Here is a 24,778-nt window from a genome sequence, read left to right on the forward strand (position 1 = left end):
TAATAAGAGAAAGGTTAAGATGGGTTTACATGTTCTGTGAATACCAGATTGCCGAAGTTTGTCCTTTTCGGCCAACTGTCTAAGACTAAGTTAAAAGCAGGTCGTCCTTGGCTGGGGTGGGAAGATATTATTAGGGAATGCTTGAGGGAAATGTGAACTTCTTGGGAGGGTTAACAGAGGGGCGCTATGAATAGATTGGGACGGAGGAGCAGCGTGCGTAGCTTAGTCAGCCTCAGGCGGCTTGGTGCTGCGATGAGTTGTTAACACTAGTATATTATTATGCTATTCTGCCCTTACTTTTACTTGATTATTTTTATAGAGCCATTGAAGTCTTAAATAAAAACATGATTTGTAAGAAAATAAGCATGTCAGCTTCCAATTCAACCTGTGACAGATTCCAGCGAGTGAACACTGATTTTCTAGTCAAGGTTATCCTGGGCAGCAGGGACGATTAACATTCTCATCAAAGCTGTTGAAATAAAACGCAGCTAATCGCAATTTCTGGTAAATAAGAAATTAGTAAAGAAAAGATTACAACAGCGAGGCTAGTGATAGAAACGTGGAAATGGGTAGACCAGGTAGTCTACAAATATTGTTTTGTTAAGGCTAGGAATTCTCTGTGTATCAATGATTCTTAGTAGTGTTTCCATTCTAGGGATTTTCCTTCTATTATAAGGTTTTCGAAGTCTTTTAGGGGAAAACTTCTTCATTTAGGAGCTTGGGGATTTTTTAAGGAATTTCTGTGTTTTTCTAAACCTTGCGATTTTCTATGATGTAGTGCATAGATTCATTATTCAATCAAATAAATCAAACAGGATAGAAAGCTAACGATTAAATACAATGGAAAATAGTGGCCCGTTACACCACACAATATGTGCCAAATCAGCATTTATGCAAATATACTGCTTTTGAAACTTCCAATTTTGCATTATATCAAATATAGACCTCAGAGTATTGTCATCAAGAGGATAGGCAAGCCTAGTTCATTGCAAGTCAAATGCTTCCTGTTTAACAACATTTGCTCAGGTAGGCCTAAATTTTTTCTTCATATTCAAAGTTTTGCTCCCTATAATCTATCAGTCCCAAATTAGATTTTTGTTTTTTTGTTAAAACCTTTGAAAATGGATTGGATATGAATACACTGTCTACATCTACAAATAGAACAGAAATAGGATAAAAAGGATAAAGATGCTCAAGTGCCATTGCTGGCACATAGGGTGTTGAATTGATATTTTCCCTGTCTGATTGTAATCAGACACTAAAACTTAAAGTGAACAGAAATTATTTCATATGTGAAAGGGGCTGCTTCCTCATCAATGCCCCACTCTTTATGCTAAAGTTTGACTCTTTCTCTCTACTCTGCTTTTTAAAACAGTAAAAAGCTTTAGTGTAAAGAGTGGGGCATTGATGAGGAAGCAGCCCCTTTCATATACAAAGTAATTTCTGTTCATTTTAAGTTTTAATGTCACTCCTTACTTTCAGCAAAAAAACTTGTTTTTTTATTTACTTTATGAACATTTTTGAATTAATGCATGTTTTGATTTTGGCTCTCTGCAGAGCAATAATTAACATGAAATTTGCAAGTTTATTTTTTTTGGCTAAATGACTTTCTCATAGTTTTGATCAAATGATTTTGAGAAACAGTGGAGGAAGCCTAGTTGTTTTGCAATTTTTTGGTTACTTAAAAAGGCAACTAGAACTTTTAATTTTTTATGAATGTTTTTATTAGCAAAAGATGAACATAACTTATAAATTAGCTTATGTAACAAATTTTTGTAATCTCATGTTTTTATTACATATATGAGGGGTTCACCCTCTCATCAGTACTACACTGTTTACACTAAAGATTAAATTTTGTCCCAATTCATTAAGAATGACCCCTGAATCACAAAAGCCATAGAATAAATAGTTGAAATCACTAAAAATACTTTAGTGTAAAGAGCAAGGTATTAGGAGATGAGCCCCTCATATGTGTAATAATTTCTGTTTGTTTTAAGTTTTAATGCTGCTCCTTACTTCCAGTTGAATTTTTTTTTTCATTTAGGCTATTTATTTTGTCATTGTTTTTTTTAATAATGCTAGAAAATCCTGTGCTCCCTTCATTGAAATTTTCTTCCCTCATGACAAATTCCTCAATGGAAGGTTCCCCCAACATATCCCCCTCTTGTCAACCCCTCCCCCAACCAAAAAATCCCCTGGAAAACATCTGTACACTTCCCAATAAGCATTACTGTATGTAAGCACTGGTCAAAGTTTGTAACTTGTAGCCCCTCCCATGGGGAGTGTGGGGGAGTAAGTTATCCCCTAAGACATAGTTATAAGGTTTTTTGACTTCCTTTAGAATGAGCCCTCTTGTAAAATTCTAGGACCACTGGGTTGATACAATCACTCCTGGGGAAAAAAACAAACAAATAAACATGCATCCATGATCTGCCTTCTGGCCAAAAATACAAAATTCCACATTTTTGTAGATAGAAGCTTGAAACTTCTACAATAGTGTTCTCTGATATGCTGAATCTGATGGTGTGATTTTCTATAAGATTCTATGACTTTTAGGGGGTGTTTCCCCCTATTTTCTAAAATAGGGCAAATTTTCTCAGGCTTGTAACTTTTGATGGGTAAGACTAAACACAAACTGTTTGATCAATGCTAGGCACTTTTTCACAAATGTTTATTGCATAATTTGAAATAAAAGTCCAAAGTATAAACAGTTTGAGTGTATTTTCCAAATAGTGCTTGATCCTCACTTAAGTGGTATATAAGAGTTTATAATATTGCTGATTATGAATCTGAAGCTAATATTGCAATATAGGAGTCCAACATCACTATGCAGCCACTACCACCATGTTTCTTCTTGTAAATGGAACTGATTACATAGAAGTTCACAATTTAAATTATAAAATGATTATAAATTAAACTAGAAAAAAACGAAAATTTTCCTTGGAAATTATAAAGCAAATTCAAAAGTTAAATAAACTGACATTGTTATTAATGAGCAATTGAAACTTAATCAGAATTTAAATTGCTCAATGATATAATGAGCATAACTGGCCCTCTTGGTACAACCCTTTATCCCCCCCCCCATTCTCTTCCAGAAACAAATATGGTACTATAGTATACAAAAGTTATTTGTAATAATTAAAGAATATGGTTCCTATATTAAATATCCATGGTATATTACAAATTATCACTTCCTTGCCCTGCTGCTACAAAATTCTACATTGTTTTGTTGAATATTTGGTTTCAAAATTGGTTTGTGTCTATGGAAAAAAATTGAACATGGTTTCATCTGTAACCTGTTTCAAAGACAATATTTATTTCATATGTTTGAACTTGTATAATTGTTTTGAAAAATCCTTTTTCTAAACAACAAGAAAACTGATAATTATAAATATATATTATTTGTATCTAGATATAGCTATTAATAATTTATAATACAATATTACAATGTATTATTAGAAATGAATACCATTTTGAAGAAAATCCTATTTGTCTTTAATCCATTTAGTATTCCTCTCCATGGGGTGCCCAGAGAATGATAGATTCCCTTGCCCACTTTGTTGCTACACTCAACTTCATCCTTCCCCTCCTTTTTTTCTCAAATTGTTTTTTTTTTTCTTGCATTATTAAAATGATACAAGAAGAAAAATAAAAAAGACTAATATAGAAGAAATACTAAATTTAAAAGGCTTTTAAAATTAAAAGGTGTAAATTTTATACTTTTTATCCTACTCTTTAGTGGTTCTACTCTTCTGATAACTCAACTTCACCTGTCCCCTTCTTTTTTTCATATTGTTAAAATTGATGTGAAAACTAAATGTTTTTTTTTTTGGTTTTTCATTTAACACTGATTAAATTCATAAAATTCTGCTGGAACTAATAATTAGATAAGTCTGACTTAATCAGTAAATAAATAGTTTATAATCAATGTAGTTTTTTTTTGTCTAATAAGTAACATTTGATCATCAAAGGTTTCTTCCTTCTAAATCCTGTACTTTTAAGTGTGTAGAAAATTAGTTGGATATAAGCTTTCAATTTAAGGTATTTGTCTATTTTTCAGTAAATCAGAAATGAAATTCTAAGCTTTTGGGAGCTTGATGTTTGGCATAATTGCACTTACTGTAAAGAAATTGAAAATTTGTGACAATTAATTTTGTACTGATTCAGCAAGATTTTATGTTTGTCTATGTTTCCTTCCTTTTAAATTCACTACCTCCAAACACAGTGAAACAATTTACTGAACAGGAATTCCCATTTCAGAAATGTATTAAGTTTTCAGCAAAGCTTAATTGACACTACCTGCTATGGGACAATGTGAGGGGTTGCAAATTGGGACAATTTGAGGGGTTGCATTGCTACCCATTGTTTATATTAATTATATATTTGTTTTAAATCTTACTTAGTTGTTCATCATGATTTCTTTTTGTTTTAGGATTCATCTCTTCATTTATAGTAATTTCTGCTCATCTTATCTTTTATGTCTTGTATAACCTAATTTATGCTTGTCTTGAGTTTAAAACATTTGTGCTTTAATTTGCATAGGATTTTTTTAGTCAAACAGTGTGTGGTAATGAACTGTAGTAAGGAGCAAGCCAGCTCAATAGTAACCAAAACTCTAAAAAAACAGAATTTTGATACCAATAGTTACATCAAAAGAATCACATTTTTAGTCTTACCCATCTAAAGTTATGATCCTGAGAATATGTGCATTTTTTTTAGAAAATAGGGGGAAACACCCCTTAAAAGTCATATAATCTTAACAAAAATCACACCATTAGATTCAGAATATCAGAGAACTCTGCAATAGAAGTTTCAAGCTCCTATCTCCAAAATTGCGGAATTTTGTATTTTTTGCCACAAGATGGATCATGGATGCATGTTAATTTGTTTTATTGTCTTTTTTTTCAAGGTGTGACCCAGTGGTCCTAAAATGTCGCAAGAGGGCTCATTCTAACATAAATTACAAGTTCTAGTGTCCTTTTAAGTGACCAAAGAAATTAGAGGGCACCTAGGCTCCCTCCCATGCACATTTTTTCCTAAGTCACCAGATCAAATTTCTTAGATAGCCATTTTATTCAGCATAGTAAAAAAAAACACCTAAAAACTGTGTCTTTGGGGGCGACTTACTCCCCCACAGTCCCCATGGGAGAGGCTGCAAGTTATAAACCTTGGCCAGTGTTTACACATAGTAAGGGTTATTGAATAGTGTACATACACTTCCAGTGGGATTTTTTGGTTGAGTGGGGGGGGGGGACTTTCCATTGATGAATTTGTCATGGAAAAGAATTTCCATGAAGGGGGTGCAGGATTTTTTAGTATTTTTTAAAGGACAATGAAAGAATAAATATGAAAAAGTTTTTTCAACTGAAAGTAAGGAGCAGCATTAAAACTTAAAACAAACAGAAGTTATTATGCATATGAGGGTCTCACCTCCTTCTAATACCTTGTTCCTTACACTAAAGTAATTTTTTATTATTTCAACTACTTATTCTATTTGCCTTTGTGATTCAGGGATCATTCTTAAGGAATTGAGACAAAATTTAAGCTTTATTGTGAAGAGCAAGGCATTGACGAGGGGGCGAACCCCCTCATTTACGTAACAAAACATACAGATTTAGAAGTTCGTTATGTAAGTTGATTCGTAAGTTATGTATATTTTTACTAATAAAAACGTTTGTAAAATTAAAAGTTCTGGTTGCCTTTTTAAGTAACCAAAAAATTGGAGTGTAGCTAGGCCTACTCCCTCACTCCTTTCTTTCCCAAAATCATCCAATCAAAACTATGAAAAAGCCATTTAGCCAAAAAAATTAATTGATATGCAAATTTTGTTTTAATTATTCATGTGTGAAGAGCCAAAATCAAAACATGCATTAATACAAAAACGTTCAGAAAATGAATAACAAAAACAAGTTTTTTTTAACTGAAAGTAAGGAGCAACATTAAAACTTAAAACAAACAAAACTTACTCTGTATCTGAAAGGGGCTGCTCCCTCCTCAATGCCTTGCTCTGTACTCTAAAGTTTCTTATTTTTTAAAAAAGTAGAGTTGAGAGAAAGAGTCAAACTTTAGCGTAAAGAGCGGGGCGCTGAGGAGGGAACAGCCCCTTTCTCATATGGAGTAATTTTTGTTCTTTGTCAAAAACTTGTTTTTTTATTTAATTTGGGAGAGGAATTGTTAGATGATTAATGTTCTTTTCTTTATAATTTAATAGATGTATTTTTCAAAATAGAAATGGTAATTGTTTTATGCCATACCTAAGAACAGATGGCAGGAAAAATGAGCAGCAACATATCTTTATTTTGGAAGCAATGAAAATGCTCAGGTAGAGCAGCTGGGCACATTCCCATCTAAGGTTCAAAACCTGTATTTTTGACATGATACCTTAAATTAAGTATTTTAGGTATTAATACCTTAAATTATGTATTAACCCTGTTATTGAATTCTCTCAAACAAATCTAGTGAACAAACTGGAAGTTGATTATTATATTCTGTATCAATATGTTAGTTTTAATTTAAATGCTTTGGCATTTCTGCTATGATGGTTGCTATATATGTGACTGAAAATATCCAGGCTTTTGTATCTAATAAATGGACTAATAAATAATAATGGATTAGACACTAATAAAGTGTCTAATAAATGGACTTCTCCATTTGAATGTTTATCTGTTATTTAAAAGTCTGTAAAAATGTGTTCCAAAATTATTCAAGTTTCTGAAAATATTCTCCAATAGTCCACCTTCTGGTGATAAGTATTAGCTATTTGTCCAGGCAAACAAATTTTGGGGGAGGGGGCCTTGAGCCCAGTCCCTTCTGAAACTATTAAGATTTTTGAGTTCATCCTACATCAGTGATACACTAAGAAATGCTTACTTTTTTTAACTTGATGTAGAAAATTGTCAGATTATTCCTGTTCATAAGTATTAGAAAATGACAATTCAATAGACAGCTTTACAAGTCATTCAATTGTCTTGGACCTCAAAGGGACTTTCCTACTGGTAGTCTATACATCTTCAAGGGCAGCCCAAAGACAGTCAGGCTTAAAATTTGACATTAATTTTAAACTGTTCATGTGTTCTTTCTGGTGTTTTTATTTGACTTTTATACTAGAATCACTCATTTTTTTTTTATAAAAAAGTTGTCACCCCCTAAGCATGAAGAAGAAACAAAAATGTATTTTTTAAATCTTAAAGTAACTTTTTGGACTCTGATCTTTTTTTGTCCCTTCTTATTGTAAGTATGTTGACCATATATCACTAGCCTTGGTTCTAAGGGCATAATGCTAAAAGATACATTTTACAGTAGAGTAAAAACAATGACAGTTTTCTTTGGTATCTAAGATTACAGCAAATACAATTTTAACCAAAATATTTATTTTCCAAGTATGACTAGGAGGAAAGTGCTATACCATTAAAAAAAAATATGAGCAAGCTTTAAGCATATTAAGAACCAAATAATATAAAGCCAAAAAGATTGAACTAAATAATAGAATACACATAACTTACAAATATAGGCTGCATATCTGTTGACAACAATGTTAAGCAATGTATTTGAATTGCTGGAGGGAGTGTATACTACAAATAATTATGCTAGTGAAAAATACTATTTCTTCCAGAAAGTACTATCATGGAGGTATAGACCATGACCAGAAATAGTATATTCTTAGTAACACTGGATGCCTCTCTATCTTTCTTTACTTCCCACTAATTTGTTGTGTTTTTCAGGTTTTACTCCAAGAGGTGACAGAGGAGGTCGAGGTGGTCGTGGAGGATTTGGAGGAGGACGTGGAGGAGGGGGAGGACGTGGTGGCTTTGGTGGTGGTGGAAGAGGAACACCGCGTGGCAGAGGAGGTGGACGAGGAACACCGCGTGGTAGGGGAGGAAGAGGTAATACATTATCTAATCATATTTATTTAACTTTTTTTAATGACGGAATGGATTTATGAATTTCAGTGTAACACTTAAGGCATTGCTTACAACATTTAGGTTTAGGTTCTTTTATTTTGTACAATAATTACAGCATAAGTGTGATCTACTCCTGGTAGAGAGTATAGCATGAATGGCATAAGAATTATAAATAAAAACAAACAACTTTCTTCAAAATAGGAAAAAAATAATAGCACTCACCAGTTGCCTGTCCAGTACTCATGCCTGTCCAGTCTGGTACACTGATCACACAAAAGATCAAACTAACAAACTTGAGGGAATATAAAAGCGTGCATTGCGAGTGATTTTGAGGAATAAAAAGTATGCATTGCGAGTGATTTTGGGGGATACACTGTTACCTTATGAAGAATGTCTTGTTCTGTCAGGTGTAACAACACTTGGAACAAGGAGGCACGAACTTCTAATGGGCTTTGGACATGACCTTCTTTCATCACAGAACCAGTGCGATATCCTAACACCAAATATTACACGAAACAAGCACGACACCTGTCACCACAACAAGCTACAGCCATACAACTCCAGAGCAATGCAGGAAATCATTCCGATAATATTTCACCACTCATTTTAATCTATAGTTTTATATATTACGGTTATTTATTTTGAAATTCTGCAATATATTATTTGTCATTGTCAGTTCAAACTCACAATCATACAACAACCTCAAAAAACAAACAGACAACTTTAGAACTGACATGAGAGGCAAACCCATCAAAATCATAAAAAAAACTTTAATATTCATTTATCAAAAACTCTTTAAATGTCTTCTTTATACTACTCAGAGACAATCCCTTGATATTATTTTCATAATTATTAAATTTGTTATCAAACTATACCTCAAAGAAAACCGTAATTGCTCACATCTGACAAGAGGCTGGTGAATTAGTAAATTTGTTGAGCAGAGTAGAGTCGAGTAGATTCCAAGGGAAGCAGGTCGGATTGAAGAAGAAGAGATGAAAGCAAATTTTTCTTTTATTTCACTGGAAACAACACTGTAGTAAATGGTATAAGGAGTGTAATAAGTAAAATATTTAGGTATTCATATGCACTCTTTGTTGAAGATGAGTCTGGAATAGATGATGGTGCAGGAAGGTAACTTATAAGTGTTTGCATGGCTTTATTTTGGAGAACCTGAAGTGAATGAAGATGGGTTTTGAATGTATTTACGTAAACTATGGCGCAGTAGTTTGTATATGAATAGATAAGAGAAAAATATATGCAACGCATTGGATGTTATGGTAGGTGGTGACGAAAGTGTCACATTATCCCAACATTTCTGCTCAGCTTGATACAAAGCTTGTCAATATGGGTCTTATGTGACAACTTTGCATTCAATATAATTCCTAAGTATTGTATCGTTTCAACTCTACACGTTCAAGTCATATTTTTCAATCAAGATTCAACGTAGATCTGGAAACCTTTTCTGGGCACTAGAATATACAATAAGCTTTGTCTTATCCCAGTTAACATTGAGATTATTACAGCTAAACCTTTCCATTAGTCTTGTTGTCACATCTGATAGACTTTGTCTTAGAAAGGTTGCATTGCGAGCCTTTACGCTACACGCTGTATTGTCAGCAAAGAGCACAGTCAATCCCACCAATCCACAAGAGATACAAGAAGAGTTTCATTCCTGCATTTGTAAAAATTATTAATCAGTGAATTGTTGCATTGACTCAGTTTTTTAGTTGATGATCGGTTTTTTTAATCTGATTAGTGTCTGTCTTACACTGTGTGTCTGTGTCTGTGTTTCCCTTTTTTATTTTATTTGACAAGGTTTATCGACAGTGTCGATAAACCTTGTTGGAATGTTGGAATTTGTATGTAGCTGGGGTTGGAGTATGTGAAACCTCTACAGTGGAAGTGAGAATGGCGCAGTGGTCTGTTTGTAACTCTGGAATCCGCTTAACGTTTGCATTGGTCAAAACTCTGGTGGGGCTGTTTGAAGGTCTGCTGTTCCAAACCTTTTTTCTTTTGGGTTGTAGTGTGTTTTTAGACCATATGGGGTAATAACCATCAAATTTAGTTCTAGGATTGCCTTCTCTACGCTTTTCCCTGCCGAGTTTCATTGTTCAGGATCTTCCCACAGATAGCTGTGGGTATTAAAATCTCCCAAAATTTTGTTTTTACGATCCTAGGTTATTTTTTTTTTTATCACTTCAGGTATATTGTTTCTTCCATTTTGGTTATTAATTGAGACTGCTTTAAGAAGTTTTCCATCATGTTGTAGGATTTCGACTGCAATTGTATCAACTTCGTTAAGAAATATCTTTGGGGATACCAGAGAATATGGGATCCCTTTTCTTATCATCAGGGATACATCCCCTCCTTTTCTTCCGGTTGATCTGTCTTCTTGTATGTCTCAAAGCCTTTTATTTGGACTTTTTTTCTAATTATTAAGGTTAGTTTCCTGTAGGCATATTATGTCTACTACATGTCTTGAAATAAAAGTGGTCATCTCTTTCAGTTTCATATTGCTAAGGGACACTATATGCCACTGCTGGATATTTATTTGAGATGGGTTCCTTTTAGTTGTCTGACATTCTGGCTGAGTTTAGTTTCTCTTTGGCTGTGGATTGAAAATACTCTTCACCTGACGAACTGTTTGGTTTTCTGTGGTGAAACAGTTTCTAATTGGTTTATTTGTTTCTTTTTTGAGTTTTTCTTGATGTTTTGGCAAATTGACTGCACTACAGAATTTTTTTTTGCTCATTTGTTTGGGTTAGCTTTGGTGTTTGAATTCTATAAGAATTCTTTAAGTTTTCAAATTTTTGCTGAAACAAATGGGATCTACAAAATTTGTTTGTGGAGGTCACCATATACAAACCGCAGTGGTGTCAACATGAATTAAACACGTAAACGCCATCTAAATTATTTCTCATATCACGTGTTAAAAGAGAAATAGTGACAAATTAGGGTAGATTATGAAGATCGCGTTTGGGCGTTTGTTGAGTATGTTTTTCGAAGCTGAAGTAAGTTTTAGAGAATAGACACAAACAATTCAGAAATTATGTAGAAAAAATGTAAAACAATGAAAGAAGTGAAAATAAAGTTTAGCTTCATGCAAAATGTGTTAACTATGATTATTCTGCGTATAATGAGGTAACAATTGTTTTCTTAACATGTTTCCTTACGTGGAGTGAGGCTCCTTGGGAAACACCAATAAATGTGATTGATTTACTGTTCTGTGCTTGCAATTAGTATAAAACACCACAATCCATGCTCTTATATTTTTGCTATAGTTTTGTAAAATATGGGCTGACGTAGCCACTAATTGGTCTATTTAGAGCTTTGATCTGCATGCAAACAAGAATATAATGTTTTCGTACTTGTGGTCCAATTAGAGTTGTATTTCCAAGCTTGTGGTTTTATTTTTAATTGAAAAAAAAAATGCCGGAAGCCAAAACTTTGCTGCAAAATTTACTAGAAACGGAAAATAGTCTGAATAAACCTACCAAATAATCATATAAAAAAGAAAGCAGACACATGGGTTGTTGCATCTAATATCCCCCTCAAACAGAAAGTAATCGTTTCATCATAACTCTGTCCAAAAAGCAATTTCTACTGTACGGAACTTGTTCAGTTTTATTCTATTGTCCTTATCATGTGTTTATTAGAGTACATTGTCCTTTTTAAAGATGGACACAGGGTGCCACTATAAAGGAGGCAATAGGGACACTGATAACTTCCACAAACTTGACGTATGTTTAAGACATCATATAAGGTCCCATTAAAACTATTTTTTGACTGATTTTCAAATTTTTGGTTTATTTATCAAAACAAATATGCGGTAAGCCACAGGCTTGTTGCATGAAATAGTAACTTAAAATTGTAAGAACAAATAAGTATAAAAACAACAATAAACACAAAACCAAACATAGAAATAAGAAAAGAAAGAAACCAGACTCACATATTTACAGAGCTATTACATTTGAATCAATCTCTTTAGCATAAAATGACGATTTTACCAATCTACCCTTAAACAATTCTGTGCTAATGGTATTGATGAAAATTTGTGCTCTCAAGTTGAATAGGACTAGTCAACTGAAATAACCTGTTAGGATCCACAATATACATACCTTTGATTTATTGTGGATGTATTGATAAGGTCAGTTTTACTCTTAAAAATTCAGCTGAAATCTGTGGCTGGGAAAGATATAGAAACATCTTAGTAGTATGGCTTATAATTTTTTTAGGCATGAAATGGTAAATCTGTTCACAGGATTCCAAACATAGAAACTGTTTTCAGCATTTCTTCAGTAAAAGATGCACAAAAAAGGAACCACAAATCTAATAGGCAATCTCATAAAAGAAAGAAGACATGCATATTAAGTAACCATTATGCTGAATCAAACTCTTTTATGACGAATTTTACCCGCTTACTTTTTAAATAATGCAATCCTAACTGTATCAGCAATAGTTGAAGGAGGCAAATTCTAATTTTCACACACTTGATTAACAAAAGAATGTAGACCGTCTTTTTATTCCATTTGGTTGGGTAAAATTGATATTGATGCGGTTAAGTTGGAGGAATGGCTGAACTAAGAAAAAGAAAATTGTTAGAACTCGCCTTACTTACCTTTTATTAGAGAGAGTGCATTGAACGTCTGTATAAGATTGGAAAAAGTGATGAATTATCATGCCAATGGCATCAATGCCCCCTCCCCTCCCAGACTTTGAAAAAATACCTTTTTTGGTATTTTCATTGAAAAAGAAAATACAATTGCCACAACAGATTTAAAGAAATATATCCCCCTAATTTTTTTTTAATCAAAACCATTGTGTCGTGTCCATAACTCAAGGGTGTATTTTACATCAAATTAAAATCTGTAACAAAATAACATGGTTTTAGTTGATATAGAGGTAAATCCAGATCCCACCCAGAGATACTTGACAACCTTCATATGTTTATCTAGAGATAACAGATTGATACAATTCATTCATAAATAATTCGCAAATACTTTCAAATGGAAATGTTTAATCGTCCTCCGATTAATTTGGCATTGTTCTGCCAAATATGACCAAGAATTTTCTGCACGTCATGCGGATTTTGCTTTGAATCAGCAGTCCAATGAACTATTGTTGAGAACAGTTGAAACAATTTAATTTTGGTTGAATGGAAAAAACTTGCAGTACTTGCGAAAGATTTTTTCTTCTGCGAGAACTAATGTGGAGTGATGATACATGGAGCCTCATTAGTGCTTGGATTATTTACAACGCATCTTATAATTTATGTACATATAGTTTTTTATTGATTTATGTTAAATTTTATTGTTATTGTAGGTGGGTTCAAAGGTGGTGCAAAAGTATTTATTGAGCCACACAGACATGAAGGAGTATTTATTGCCAGAGGAAAAGAGGATGCCCTTGTTACTCTAAATGGAGTTGCTGGTGAATCAGTATATGGAGAGAAAAGAATTGCAATTGATGTAAGTTGACTCAGGACCAAACACGCACCCATTTCCCATTAACGAACTCTATATGTAAACAATTGATAACTTGTAAAACTGACAGCTCTTGCCCTAGCAGCTTGAGGGGGGGGGGGCATCACATCTCTTCTGTCATAGTTGTTTAATCTTGAGAACATTTTAAACGAAAAGGCTATCTCAAAATTTTGACCAGGTGTCTTTGTGGGGATTGCACCTAAAAAGGGCATCGAGAGGGCTGGCTGCCCTTCGATCACGTTAGGGCCTTAAAAGTGGGAGCAGAATTTTTAATTTCCAGTCTAATGAGTTCCCTTCGAAGTTTATATGACCATTCCTCTCATATGAAGTGGGTCTTGAAAATAAATAATACATTGACGCCTTATGTCTCTTTACTATAGGCAGCGCGAGAGTGTTGCCTCTAATGTGGATAAAACCGGAAAGAAAAATGATAATAGACATGCTGCATATTATAAAGTAAACATTTTATCGTGTTTCTCCAATTTGGGACGAATTAAGACTACTATTGTATAACTTGTGATAGAGTCTAATATATTACTCACTTTCTAAAAACGGGGGAGACTTGGCAGTAGAAGTTTCCAACCCTTTACATCGAATAATAAAGCAGAAAAACCTGATATTTCGTTGTGAATCCTTAAATTAGGGATTTTGGTGCTTCGTGAAGACACTGCTTCGTGTGTCTTTATGTTCACTATTGTGATGGAATTTTTGCCAGCCGTTCCTATAGCTCTTGGCTGCTTTCCCTGAGGGAACAAAAACAAAATCAATAATAAACATCAAAAAGTACCTCAACCAGACCCATCTATGTTGATGACGTTATTTTTTTTATTTATGTATTTTGTCGCCAGCCAATGATGGATCTATGTCCGTATTTTGTAACTGTGTGTGTATTTGCATGTCTTTGTAGTTTAATTTTTCCCTTTGTGTCACCATTTTGAACCATCACACTGTAGCTACGTTACTAAAATCAGCAAACAATAGGACTATTTCCATGCGTAAGCAACATGTTACATACATGCATACATTCAAAAGCGGGGGCTAGGGTAGAATCCCTTCCCTTAGACTGGTCTGAAGGGCTCTTTCTCCTAATAATCCAAAAAGTCCCCTAACAATCCAATTTATTTTGTTTTGAAAGTCTTTGACCTTATCCAAAGGATTGGACAACTATGCTCCTATGGTACATGTATAATGTACGTAATAGATACTAGAAAATTTTTTGTAATTAGATGTGGAGAAAAATTTATAAGGGGCAAAATCTTTTGGACTACCTGTGTAATTAGTCCGGTTGCCAAAGGTTAAGTTGCAAAAGGCAATTTGCAACGCAGCCACTTGGTGCTGAAGCGAAGGGAGTGAAGTTTCTTAATGCCAACCAAAGATCTTTAAATATCAGTTATTATTCATTAATTTTAGTTAGTTCTCTACGCTTCTTTTCTTTGTAGGCAAAATAGACTTTATATCTAATATAACCTCCATATTTAGTTATGGGAGCACATCCATATAGTCAATCCTGTAAATTTTGCCTATGTGAAATCTGATTCATTTCGGGCTTCTTAACTTAGTTTTACCAATATTAAGTCTAATTATTCGGTACTGTACTAGCTATCACTACCTAAATCCATTATTTTGATCTTTGGTAAAGGCGCTCTGACTCATGGTATAACAAAATATTAGAAGTGTATGCCATTGTAAAGTGCATAAAATAGAAATTTTTGAAATATACGGTTTTATTTTCAATACCGCTATCTAATTTTGAATTATCCCAATGTGTATTTCATTAGTGAACCCAGCACTAGCCCCTACCCAACCCCGCCCATATTGCTGAAAATTAGCGTTCTGCTAAATATGAAAGGTACTGGCCATGATTCTGACTTTAAGAATATACTGTTTGGTTTAAGGCCTATGATAACTCATACCGTTGCAAGCACATGCATTGAGGGTTTAAAATATTCTTAATTGTATATAAAAAAGCTTGCAATGCAGTTTTTAATTCCCTCAAAGTAAAGATAGTTAGATTTCCAAACAGAGCCACCTAAAAAATATTCTAAAACCACTAAAATCTTTCAACACCTGTGATAAGTAATTTTAAATCTTGACCATTCATCAGTAATTTTCAAAATAGACTTAAATATTCTACCAATTTAAAGGATTTATTATAACAGATACTGTTTGGATATCTGTCCTAAATTTTATTTAGTCAATACATCGACTAATTTTTCAAACTAAAGGAAAATTTCACCAAAAAAGTAATTTGAGAAAGTAACAGAATAAAACCTCCCAGCTTGCCAGTGGTAGGTTGAACACTGGTAAAATTCTGCTGGTGAATTGGGAATTTACCAGTAAAGGGTCCACTACCTCATAAGGTCTCTGGAGCCAAATAATATTGTTGCTCATAGTTGTTCCCCTTATTTTGCAGGCTGAAGATGGAAAGAAAGTTGAGTACAGAGTCTGGAATCCCTTCCGTTCTAAGTTGGCCGCTGCCATTCTTGGTGGTGTGGATCAGGTCCATATTAAACCTGGAACTAAAGTATTATACCTTGGTGCTGCGTCAGGAACTACTGTCTCACATGTATCTGATATTGTTGGCCCGGTAGGTTGTTTTTGAATAAGTAAAAAAATTGGCTCTTATTTTTTAAAACGAGTCATAGTATTTATTGCTTCTTATAATTTCATTTTTCTAATTAGGTCGCCCTCATTGTCCGTTGTCTTATTTTAAGATGACTTTCGTTTTTGACGTCTCCTATTATGCAAAAAGGTATGATTGGGGACCGGGAGGTATTTATTATCTTTTGTTGAGGCTTTTTAAATGACCTCTATTGTTTTTCTTTTCAAGTCTAACACAAAATCTCGTGAATGGCAGAAATGTAGGTTAAAGTGAATCTGCTTCTTTTTCTGAAAATCAGCAGCTGGTTCGTTTTGGTTTCCAACAGGTTTTTTGATGACACTTCCAAAACTATTATCTTTGTCGTCATTATGTGTGTCACTTCGTCACATTTTTTCTGCCATTATTTTCCCCATTATGTCTTACCTTTCCACCCTGTTTTTATTTTCCCCCATTTAAAATTATCTTCATCCAAAAGGAAAATAAAATTTTCCTATTCGTTTTCCCTTTTGCCTATTTCTTTTCGTTAGAGTGCATGTCTAGAAAAAGAGGAAAAATAAGGTTGAGTGAAACCAAATTCAGGGAATCGAAAGCCTTAACATTTTTTTTTTCATTTTTGTATCTTGATTCTTGATTCATTTTTGACCTTGTGCTTTAGAGCTCTTATTTTCAATCCCGACCAGATCCGGTGACATTGGGGGGAGTTAGAGCGGGAAACCGTAATTCTTGGAAAACGTCAAAATTGAGGTATCTTTATCTTACGAATGGGTGATCGGATCTTAATGAAACTTGATATATAGAAGTATCTTATGTCTCAGATGCTCCATTTTCAATTCGAATCGGATCCGGGGACATAGGGAGTTGGAGGGGGAAACAGAAATCTTGGAAAACGCTTAGAGTGGAGATATCGGAATGAAACTTGATGGGAAGAATAAGCACAGGTTATAGATACGTGATTGAAGTAATTAGAACGAATCTGTTCACTTTGGAGGAGCTGGGGGGTGTTGATTTGGAAAGATTAAAAAAATTGAGGAATTTTTAATTTAAGAACGGGTGACCGGATCTTAATGAAATTTGATGTTTAGAAGAAACTCATGTCTCAGAGCTCTTATTTCAAATCCCGATCAGATCTGTTGACCCTTGGGGAGTCGGAGGGGGAAACCGGAAATCTTGGAAAACGTTTAGAGTAGAGAAATCGGGATGAAACTTGGTGGGTAGAATAAGCAAATTTCGTAGATACATGATTGACGTAACCGTACTGGATTCACTCTTTTTGGGGGAGTTAGGGGGTGGGGTTCAGTGCTTTGGTGAGTTTGGTGGTTCTGGGCGTGCTAGGACGATCGACATTGGTAGGGGTGTCTGGTAGCTGCACAAATTGACTCGATAAAGTCGTTTTCCCCGATCAGACCATCTGGGGGGGGGGCTGAAGGGAGAGGAAAAAGTAGAAAAAATGAGGAATTTATTACTTACGAGTGGGTTTTGGATCTTAGTGAATTTTGATATTTAGAAGGATCTCGTGGCTCAGATCTCTTATTTTAAGTCCCGACCGTCATTAAGCCTCCGATATTCCTTTTAAATCAATCTATTGATTTTTAGGATTTCGCTTGAGCTCATACCATATGAGCTCTTGGCTCGTCCGGCCTTGTCACAAGTGCCATATGAGCTTTTAGCTTTTGTTTTAAATTACAAATTACTTTACAAGCACTAATTATGGACGAAATTAATTGAAACTTGTGTAAATTAAACACTTCTAATATTCTGTCTTTCAAAGTTTATTCAAACTGCATAAATGGCAAGTGTTTATTTTTAGAAACCTTCCATATTAAAACCTCGTTAAAATAAGGGAAATGGTTAGCACCGCTTGATATCACTAGCGTTATCATCATTTATAGATTATAAACAACTATAGATCTATAAACATAACATTTAATCTATACACATTTATATATTTAATTTATATATTTAAATTTATTTTAAATTAAATGAATTTAAATAAAAAATTAAAATTTAAATAAATTAAATTAAATTTAAATAAATTATTAAATTTAATTTAATTTATTTTATTTATATATTTTATTTAAATATTTAAACGAACATATAATCTATAAACATTTATAGATTATAAACCTGACAACTACAATGTACATTGCTGAAAATAAATGGAATTGTTAGCATTAAAAACAAGCAAAACAATACAGCAGACGGGTATTATACCGAGAATGTCCCCCTCTCCCCATCTAATGCTACATTCTCAAACTCTTTCCTAAACGATCTAAAAACGATAAATGAAGGGGGATAAGCTCCTGAATTGGTATCGCACAGAGACTGAAGATTTTGAAGAGACTGAAGAATTGCAAAGTTATATTAAACACGTTTTAGAACTGTAAATAGACATTAGTAGGGCACCAGGGTTGTACGAATTCTATAAACTAGCCCAATGGTGGCAATTAAGGAGGAGAAGGCGGTTAGCCTTCTCCTCATGTGAAGCTCAGTTTTACCTCCTCCTCATTTCATTTGCTCTCTTCAATTTTTTGATTTGTATTGGTTTTTTACGTGGATATATTTTGTTTCTCCTCCTCTTTTCTTTCAAGTGCAGAAATTTTAGATCTAAAAAAGGTCCAATGGCCCCCTTCCCTTAAGTGTAAAGAGGTGGACTTCAGAAGTGGATTGAAGATCAAACTTAGAGAAAATAACTGTTTAATACGAAGCTCCGTTTGAAAAGTTTATGTTTTTTCTGCTTCTTTTTTTAATCCATTTCATGTAAGTATCTTTAACCTTGCCTAATTATAGTCAAAAACCACGTCTGATTTTAAAGACGGTTTTGCCTTTTACTCTCATGGCTTCAAAAATGTCTAAAAAACTCTCACCAACTATTTTGATTTGGTAAAACGATGACTGTAGGCTTGGCAATAGAAGTCTCCTACGCTTTGCATCAAATAATAAAAACTGAAGGAAAATGCTAAGTCTGCCTAGTCCCCTATTCTTTACAACAAATAATATATTGTAAAGTATTATTTATAATGCTTAAAGTATCACTTAAAGTAACCTTGCCTAATTATAGTCACAAACCATGTCTGATTTTAAAGACGGTTTTGCCTTTTGCTCTCATGGCTTCTAAAATGTCTAAAAAACTGTCACCAACTATTTTGATTTGGCAAAACGATGACTGTAGGCTTGGCAATAGAAGTCTCCTACGCTTTGCATCAAATAATAAAAACTGAAGGAAAATGCTAAGTCTGCCTAGTCCCCTATTCTTTACAACAAATAATATATTGTAAAGTATTATTTATAATGCTTAAAGTATCACTTAAAGTAACCTTGCCTAATTATAGTCACAAACCATGTCTGATTTTAAAGACGGTTTTGCCTTTTACTCTCATGGCTTCTTAAATGTCTAAAAAACTGTCACCAACTATTTTGATTTGGTAAAACGATGACTGTAGGCTTGGCAATAGAAGTCCCCTACGCTTTACATCAAATAATAAAAACCGTAGCGAAAACGCTAGGTCTGCCTAGCATTCAGGTTATAACGTATTATGTACTTCTTAAAGACTCTGTAGGCGAGGCATTACAAGTCCCCTACTCTTTACAACAAATAATACAAAAAAAATTGTTTCTCGAATTAGGGACGAATTAAGACTACTACTGTATAACTTCTGTGAGAATATAATATATTTTTCACTTTCTTGATGACTGAATATTCTTAAGTATGGTAATGTAACAAAAGAAAGTTTACTTAACTCTTAATATTTCTTATAAACATCCTTAAACATGCATATAACCTTCTTTCTGATTTCCTCGGTACAGATTTCAGAATCCCGTGGTGTTCTTTTTTTTAAATTTTTTTTTTAGTTGTTTTATTTGTCCTAGCCATGTTGACAGCTTCAGTTTATGAGAGAAATATTGGCTGACTTTTTGTTGGGATAAATTGATGAAGGCCATAAGGAACGACAAAAACAAGCATAACATAATTTTATTCAATTAATATATTCTTTTAAATTCATTTCGATTGCGATTTATCAAGCATAAAGATTCTATTGTATAAAGTCTGGGAAATACTTGACCTTGTTTAAGCCCTAGAATTCTAGAAGATCCACACAATCCTTTGTCTCAGGTCTCGAAGGGATAATTGTACGATTTTTAACTAAAAATTGAACTTGATTAAGTCTATGTTCAAATAGAAAAGACTATATACTTATAGTCTATATATTAAGTCTGTATACTTAGATAGAAAATATTAATTGACAATTTTTTAATTGACTGAGAATTAATGAAAACAACCAAAAGGCATCGATCACACAGTGAGTCTTATGATCAAGTTGATCTCAAAATCCAACCGCGTGTTTGTTTTTATTAAAAAAACGTGTTTATTATTCCATGCCTAAACCACGCGGATACTTTCACCTTGATGTGAGTATTTTTTCCCTTTTAGGAAGGTGTCGTATATGCTGTCGAATTTTCCCATCGTTCTGGTCGTGACCTATTAAATATGGCCAAGAAACGAACCAATGTTGTACCTATTATTGAAGACGCCCGACATCCTCACAAATACAGAATGCTAATTGGCATGGTTGATACAATTTTTGCAGATGTGGCTCAGCCTGATCAGGCCCGTATTGTTGCACTTAACGCTCAATACTTTCTAAAGAATGGAGGACATTTTGTCATATCTATTAAAGTTAGTTTATAATGTTTATAATAAGTATATAATGTTTTTTTTTTATGTAATCCGATGATAACGAATATAAATTCCAAAAATCTAGAATGCCATGTCGAGTTTAAATTCATTTTTTATTACAGCTAAGGATTAACATTGAAGCTCTAATCAGCTGACTCTTAACCAAATTTTAAAATATTTGTCGGCTTGCTCTGAAAAGGCAGGCGACCATTATCCTTAAATAGTAAAAAAAATACTATCAAGTCTGTGTTATTATCTCCAGTGTAAGTTTACATAAATCCAATTTTTTGGGGAGGGGTATTTTTAGGCTAAGCAAAACCTGTGAAGTATCAAGGATAGTGGAAATTTTTCACATCGACCTTCAAAACTTGAAAATGTATCAGAAACTAAAACGTTATTATATTTCAATATGGGATTTTCAAATCCAAAATTCTAATAACTATTTCTATGATATATCTCAGTTAATTGTACTTCTTCATTCGGATTGCCAGCGGTCTGGGATGTACGGAATTCCTTTTGTAAGTTCTGAAAGTTCAAGATTTTGATTAGGTACCAAATACCTTTCATTGCAAACAATTATAAGCTCAATGACATAATTCTTTTTGATCCAGCTCAAAAATCTTAGCTAAATTAAAAAAAAAACAAATATTAAAGATTGTTTGCTAATGTTTGATTATTCATCATTGATGATGGAACATTAAATTATTTGATTTTCTTCTTTGTGTGTCCCTTGTTTGGGATGGCCTCCCACGCCCTCCTGCCCGATATTTAGTTATTTAGATATCCTTGTTCCTTTCTTTTGTGTTTTTTTCTATTTTATTTGTTTTTGCCGTGTTAATTTTTGGAATTATTAGTATGATAAGACGTAGGTGTTTTTTTCTATGTAATTGTACTGTCCCATCCTTACGAGCTCTGCTCTCTGTTGGGGCATAATATTGTTTTTGAATTTTTTAAGTTGAATGAAGAAAAGCAGTAAAAGGAAATTTGGTTATTTCAATTGGTTTAGTGGAGACCTATACAGATATATATATCTTAGAGTAAGTTAGGAAAAATCAGAGAATGAAATGTTAACATGTGACAAATCAGCAGAAAACGAGCGAAAAAAATGTTGTAATGGAGCTCTAGGAAGTGTAACTTTCCTGATTGCTATAGTAAAAGACGAACACTGCCATTAATTCGCAGTAAGCTGAGTTACAAAAAGTGACTGAATGAGCAAAACTATGTAAGAAAGTAACCAAAACAGAAACAGAAAACACACTGAAAATATTTGCTGTATAAACCGAAAATGCTCTGCGAGGGTGAACTCCTTGTGCTAGCTTTTCGTAAGCTATATCTTCCTTAAATGATTATTCGAGGAAATATCTTTGAATTTTTATGAACTAAAAGCATAATTGTATTTACCAAATCAGTTTCCACTTATTTTTGGTTTCACGATTCGGCGTCACAACAAAGGCGAAAATTTATGGCTGATTATATAATCTTGATAATTTTGTAGCAACCAATATAAAAATCTAGATGGAGCAAGATGGAAAAAAGGGTTTTTATTTTGAGGTTGTTGATGCTTTGTATTTTATTTATGTTTGCATGAAGGACTTACCCACTTACGAGGCGCATATCAACCAGGGTTGCCATCCTATGAGAACAAGAATCACTTGATTTTAGTGATTTGCTGGTTGATTTAGTAATTTTATTCAATAATATAGTGATTTATGTGCTGATTTAGTGATATTTTTGTATAAACAGTATAAAAAATCTCTTAAAATAGTGATACCGCTAGAGGTGACAACCCTGCTTTCAATGCCACCATATGTTAATTTGAAGACCTAGCACGTAAACAACTCACCGTGCCAGAATTCACATATTTTTCTTTCATTTTTGGACATTTGCTAATAATTCTTGGTTGATTTTCTTTTTTTTGATGATGTTTTACTTTAAGAAAATGCTGGACATTTATACCAGTTAGGTGGCATATCATTGATCATCTTCAGAACACGTATGATTTTTACGGGTTAAAGGCGTGTATATCTTCATAAACACTTAGAAGAATTATTGTCTAAATTATGTACTTTTGGATCTTGTTTTTAACTCATACATATGTAGATGTAATTTTTAGTTTTTCTCTATTAACAATTATTTTCTAACAATAACTATAATATTCTAATATATAATATTATAATTATAATATTCTAACAATTACAATAGCAGTACAATTCTGGATCTTGTGCTATCTATTTGCTTCTGGATCTTGTTTTTAACTCAAACAGATTTACATGTAATTTCTTTTTCTCCATTAACAATTATTTTCTAACCATAACAATATTACTAGATTTTCATAATACAATATAACAACATTATAATATTCTAACAATTGCAATAACAGTACAATTTATCTTCTTCTGGATCTTGTTTTTAACTCATACAGATTTACATGTAATTTTTTCTATTAACAATTATTTTCTAACAATAACAATATTACTAGATTGTTGTACTACAATATAACAATATTATAATATTCTAACAATTACAACAACAGTACAATTTATTTGCTTATGGATCTTGTTTTTAACTCATACAGATTTACATGTAATTTTTTGTTTTTTCCTATTAACAATTATTTTCTAACAATTACAATAACAGTACAATTTATTTGCATCTGGATCTTGTTTTTAACTCATACATATTTACATTTAATTTTTTGTTTTTTCTCCATTAACAATTATTTTCTAACAATAACAATATTACTAGATTGTTATACTACAATACAACAATATTATAATATTCTAACAATTACAACAACAGTACAATTTATTTGCTTCCGGATCTTGTTTTTAACTCATACAGATTTACATGTAATTTTTGGTTTGTTTCTATTAACAATTTTCTAACAATAACATATTACTAGATTGTTATATTACAATATAACAATATTATAATATTCTAACAATTACAATAATAGTACAATATAAAAAACGGCAATATTTCTATTAACAATAGATCTGAATTTGAAACTGAATTTGTTGAAAAATATTGGTATTATGGACCTATATGCCCAAGCGAATTTTTATCCAAATTTAATTAATCAAAATTAGTTTCACTTAAGTTTGTTTTCTTTATTTTCTGTAGGCCAACTGTATAGACAGCACAGCTGCTCCAGAAGCCGTATTTGCTGGCGAGGTCAAGAAAATGCAAGCTGAAAAAATGAAGCCAATTGAGCAGTTGACACTAGAGCCTTATGAAAGAGATCATGCTGTTGTTGTTGGTGTATATAGGCCTCCCCCTAAGAACAAGTGATTCAAAATTTGTTGCTATGTTTTATACCAATAAATCGTTTTCCGATTATTTTATAACTTAACCAGGGTAGATCGCTTGCTCTGAACTATTAGTACTAACAACCTCATTGTCGCCGGCTGAGGCTAACCCAGGTACTCACGCTTCTTCTCTAAGACAAGCCATTCAAAGCTTCGCTATTTACCCCCATCCATGTAATTCCAATATCCTTTAAATCCTTTCACATGGCCTCTTCTCAACCCATTTGGGGACGGTATGTTTTTCGTTTGGTCCCTCAGAAGATGGCCAAAAAGCACAATACTTGGCCACCTGTCGTCCTTCACCCGTAAAACGTCGCCTAGCCATCTTAACCTTTCTTTCATTATAGCCCTAAAAAGTGGGATCTAACCATATTTTGCATACAGATTACTGATTAATATAGAGTGAGTTGAACGAGTACGAACAACTATCATGAGACAGTTCCTTTGAAAATATTTTACAAATTTTCCTTAGTATTTAGTGCCCAAGTTTCAGAACCATACTTGACAAGTGTCATTACCGTGACTTCCAATATTCTAATCTCATTTTCCTATTTTTTCAAACTTTTTCTAGCCGCGAAAAACACGCCTTTGTTATTCTACTTTTCACATCTTTACTGCACCGACCAACTTTATTTATAATACTATCCAGGTAAGTGAACCTATCCACTTGATCTATTTTGTCGTCATCTATCGTCAGCCCTTCAGCTATTACTTTCTTTATTCTAATCTAACTGGCTTAGTCTTCTTAACATTAACCTTCAGACTTATTCTTGCACCGTGAAAGACTATTCAGACTATTTTTGCACCGT

At 33.2% G+C, this 24,778-nt stretch overlaps 1 protein-coding gene across 1 annotated transcript; it reads left to right on the forward strand.

The window, feature by feature from the left end:
- Positions 1 to 473: 473 nt before the first annotated feature.
- LOC136028726 (rRNA 2'-O-methyltransferase fibrillarin-like) lies at positions 474 to 24,000 on the forward strand. The gene is made up of 6 exons (XM_065706597.1): positions 474 to 578; positions 7,722 to 7,883; positions 13,224 to 13,369; positions 15,798 to 15,971; positions 20,416 to 20,661; positions 23,785 to 24,000. Exons 1-6 carry the CDS (start codon positions 566 to 568, stop codon positions 23,950 to 23,952), a joined length of 909 nt encoding a protein of 302 aa, XP_065562669.1. The 5' UTR covers positions 474 to 565; the 3' UTR covers positions 23,953 to 24,000.
- The last annotated feature ends 778 nt before the right edge of the window (positions 24,001 to 24,778 follow it).

The sequence above is a fragment of the Artemia franciscana genome, chromosome 7, assembly GCF_032884065.1.
Source record: "Artemia franciscana chromosome 7, ASM3288406v1, whole genome shotgun sequence".
Lineage (NCBI taxonomy): Eukaryota > Metazoa > Arthropoda > Branchiopoda > Anostraca > Artemiidae > Artemia > Artemia franciscana.

What these genes read in the sequence shown, in the direction of transcription:
- LOC136028726 (XM_065706597.1), top strand. An exon ending in AGAAAAGAATTGCAATTGAT is followed by an intron (nt 13,370 to 15,797) that starts GTAAGTTGACTC and finishes CTTATTTTGCAG; the next exon opens with GCTGAAGATGGAAAGAAAGT. An exon ending in ATTTTGTCATATCTATTAAA is followed by an intron (nt 20,662 to 23,784) that starts GTTAGTTTATAA and finishes TATTTTCTGTAG; the next exon opens with GCCAACTGTATAGACAGCAC.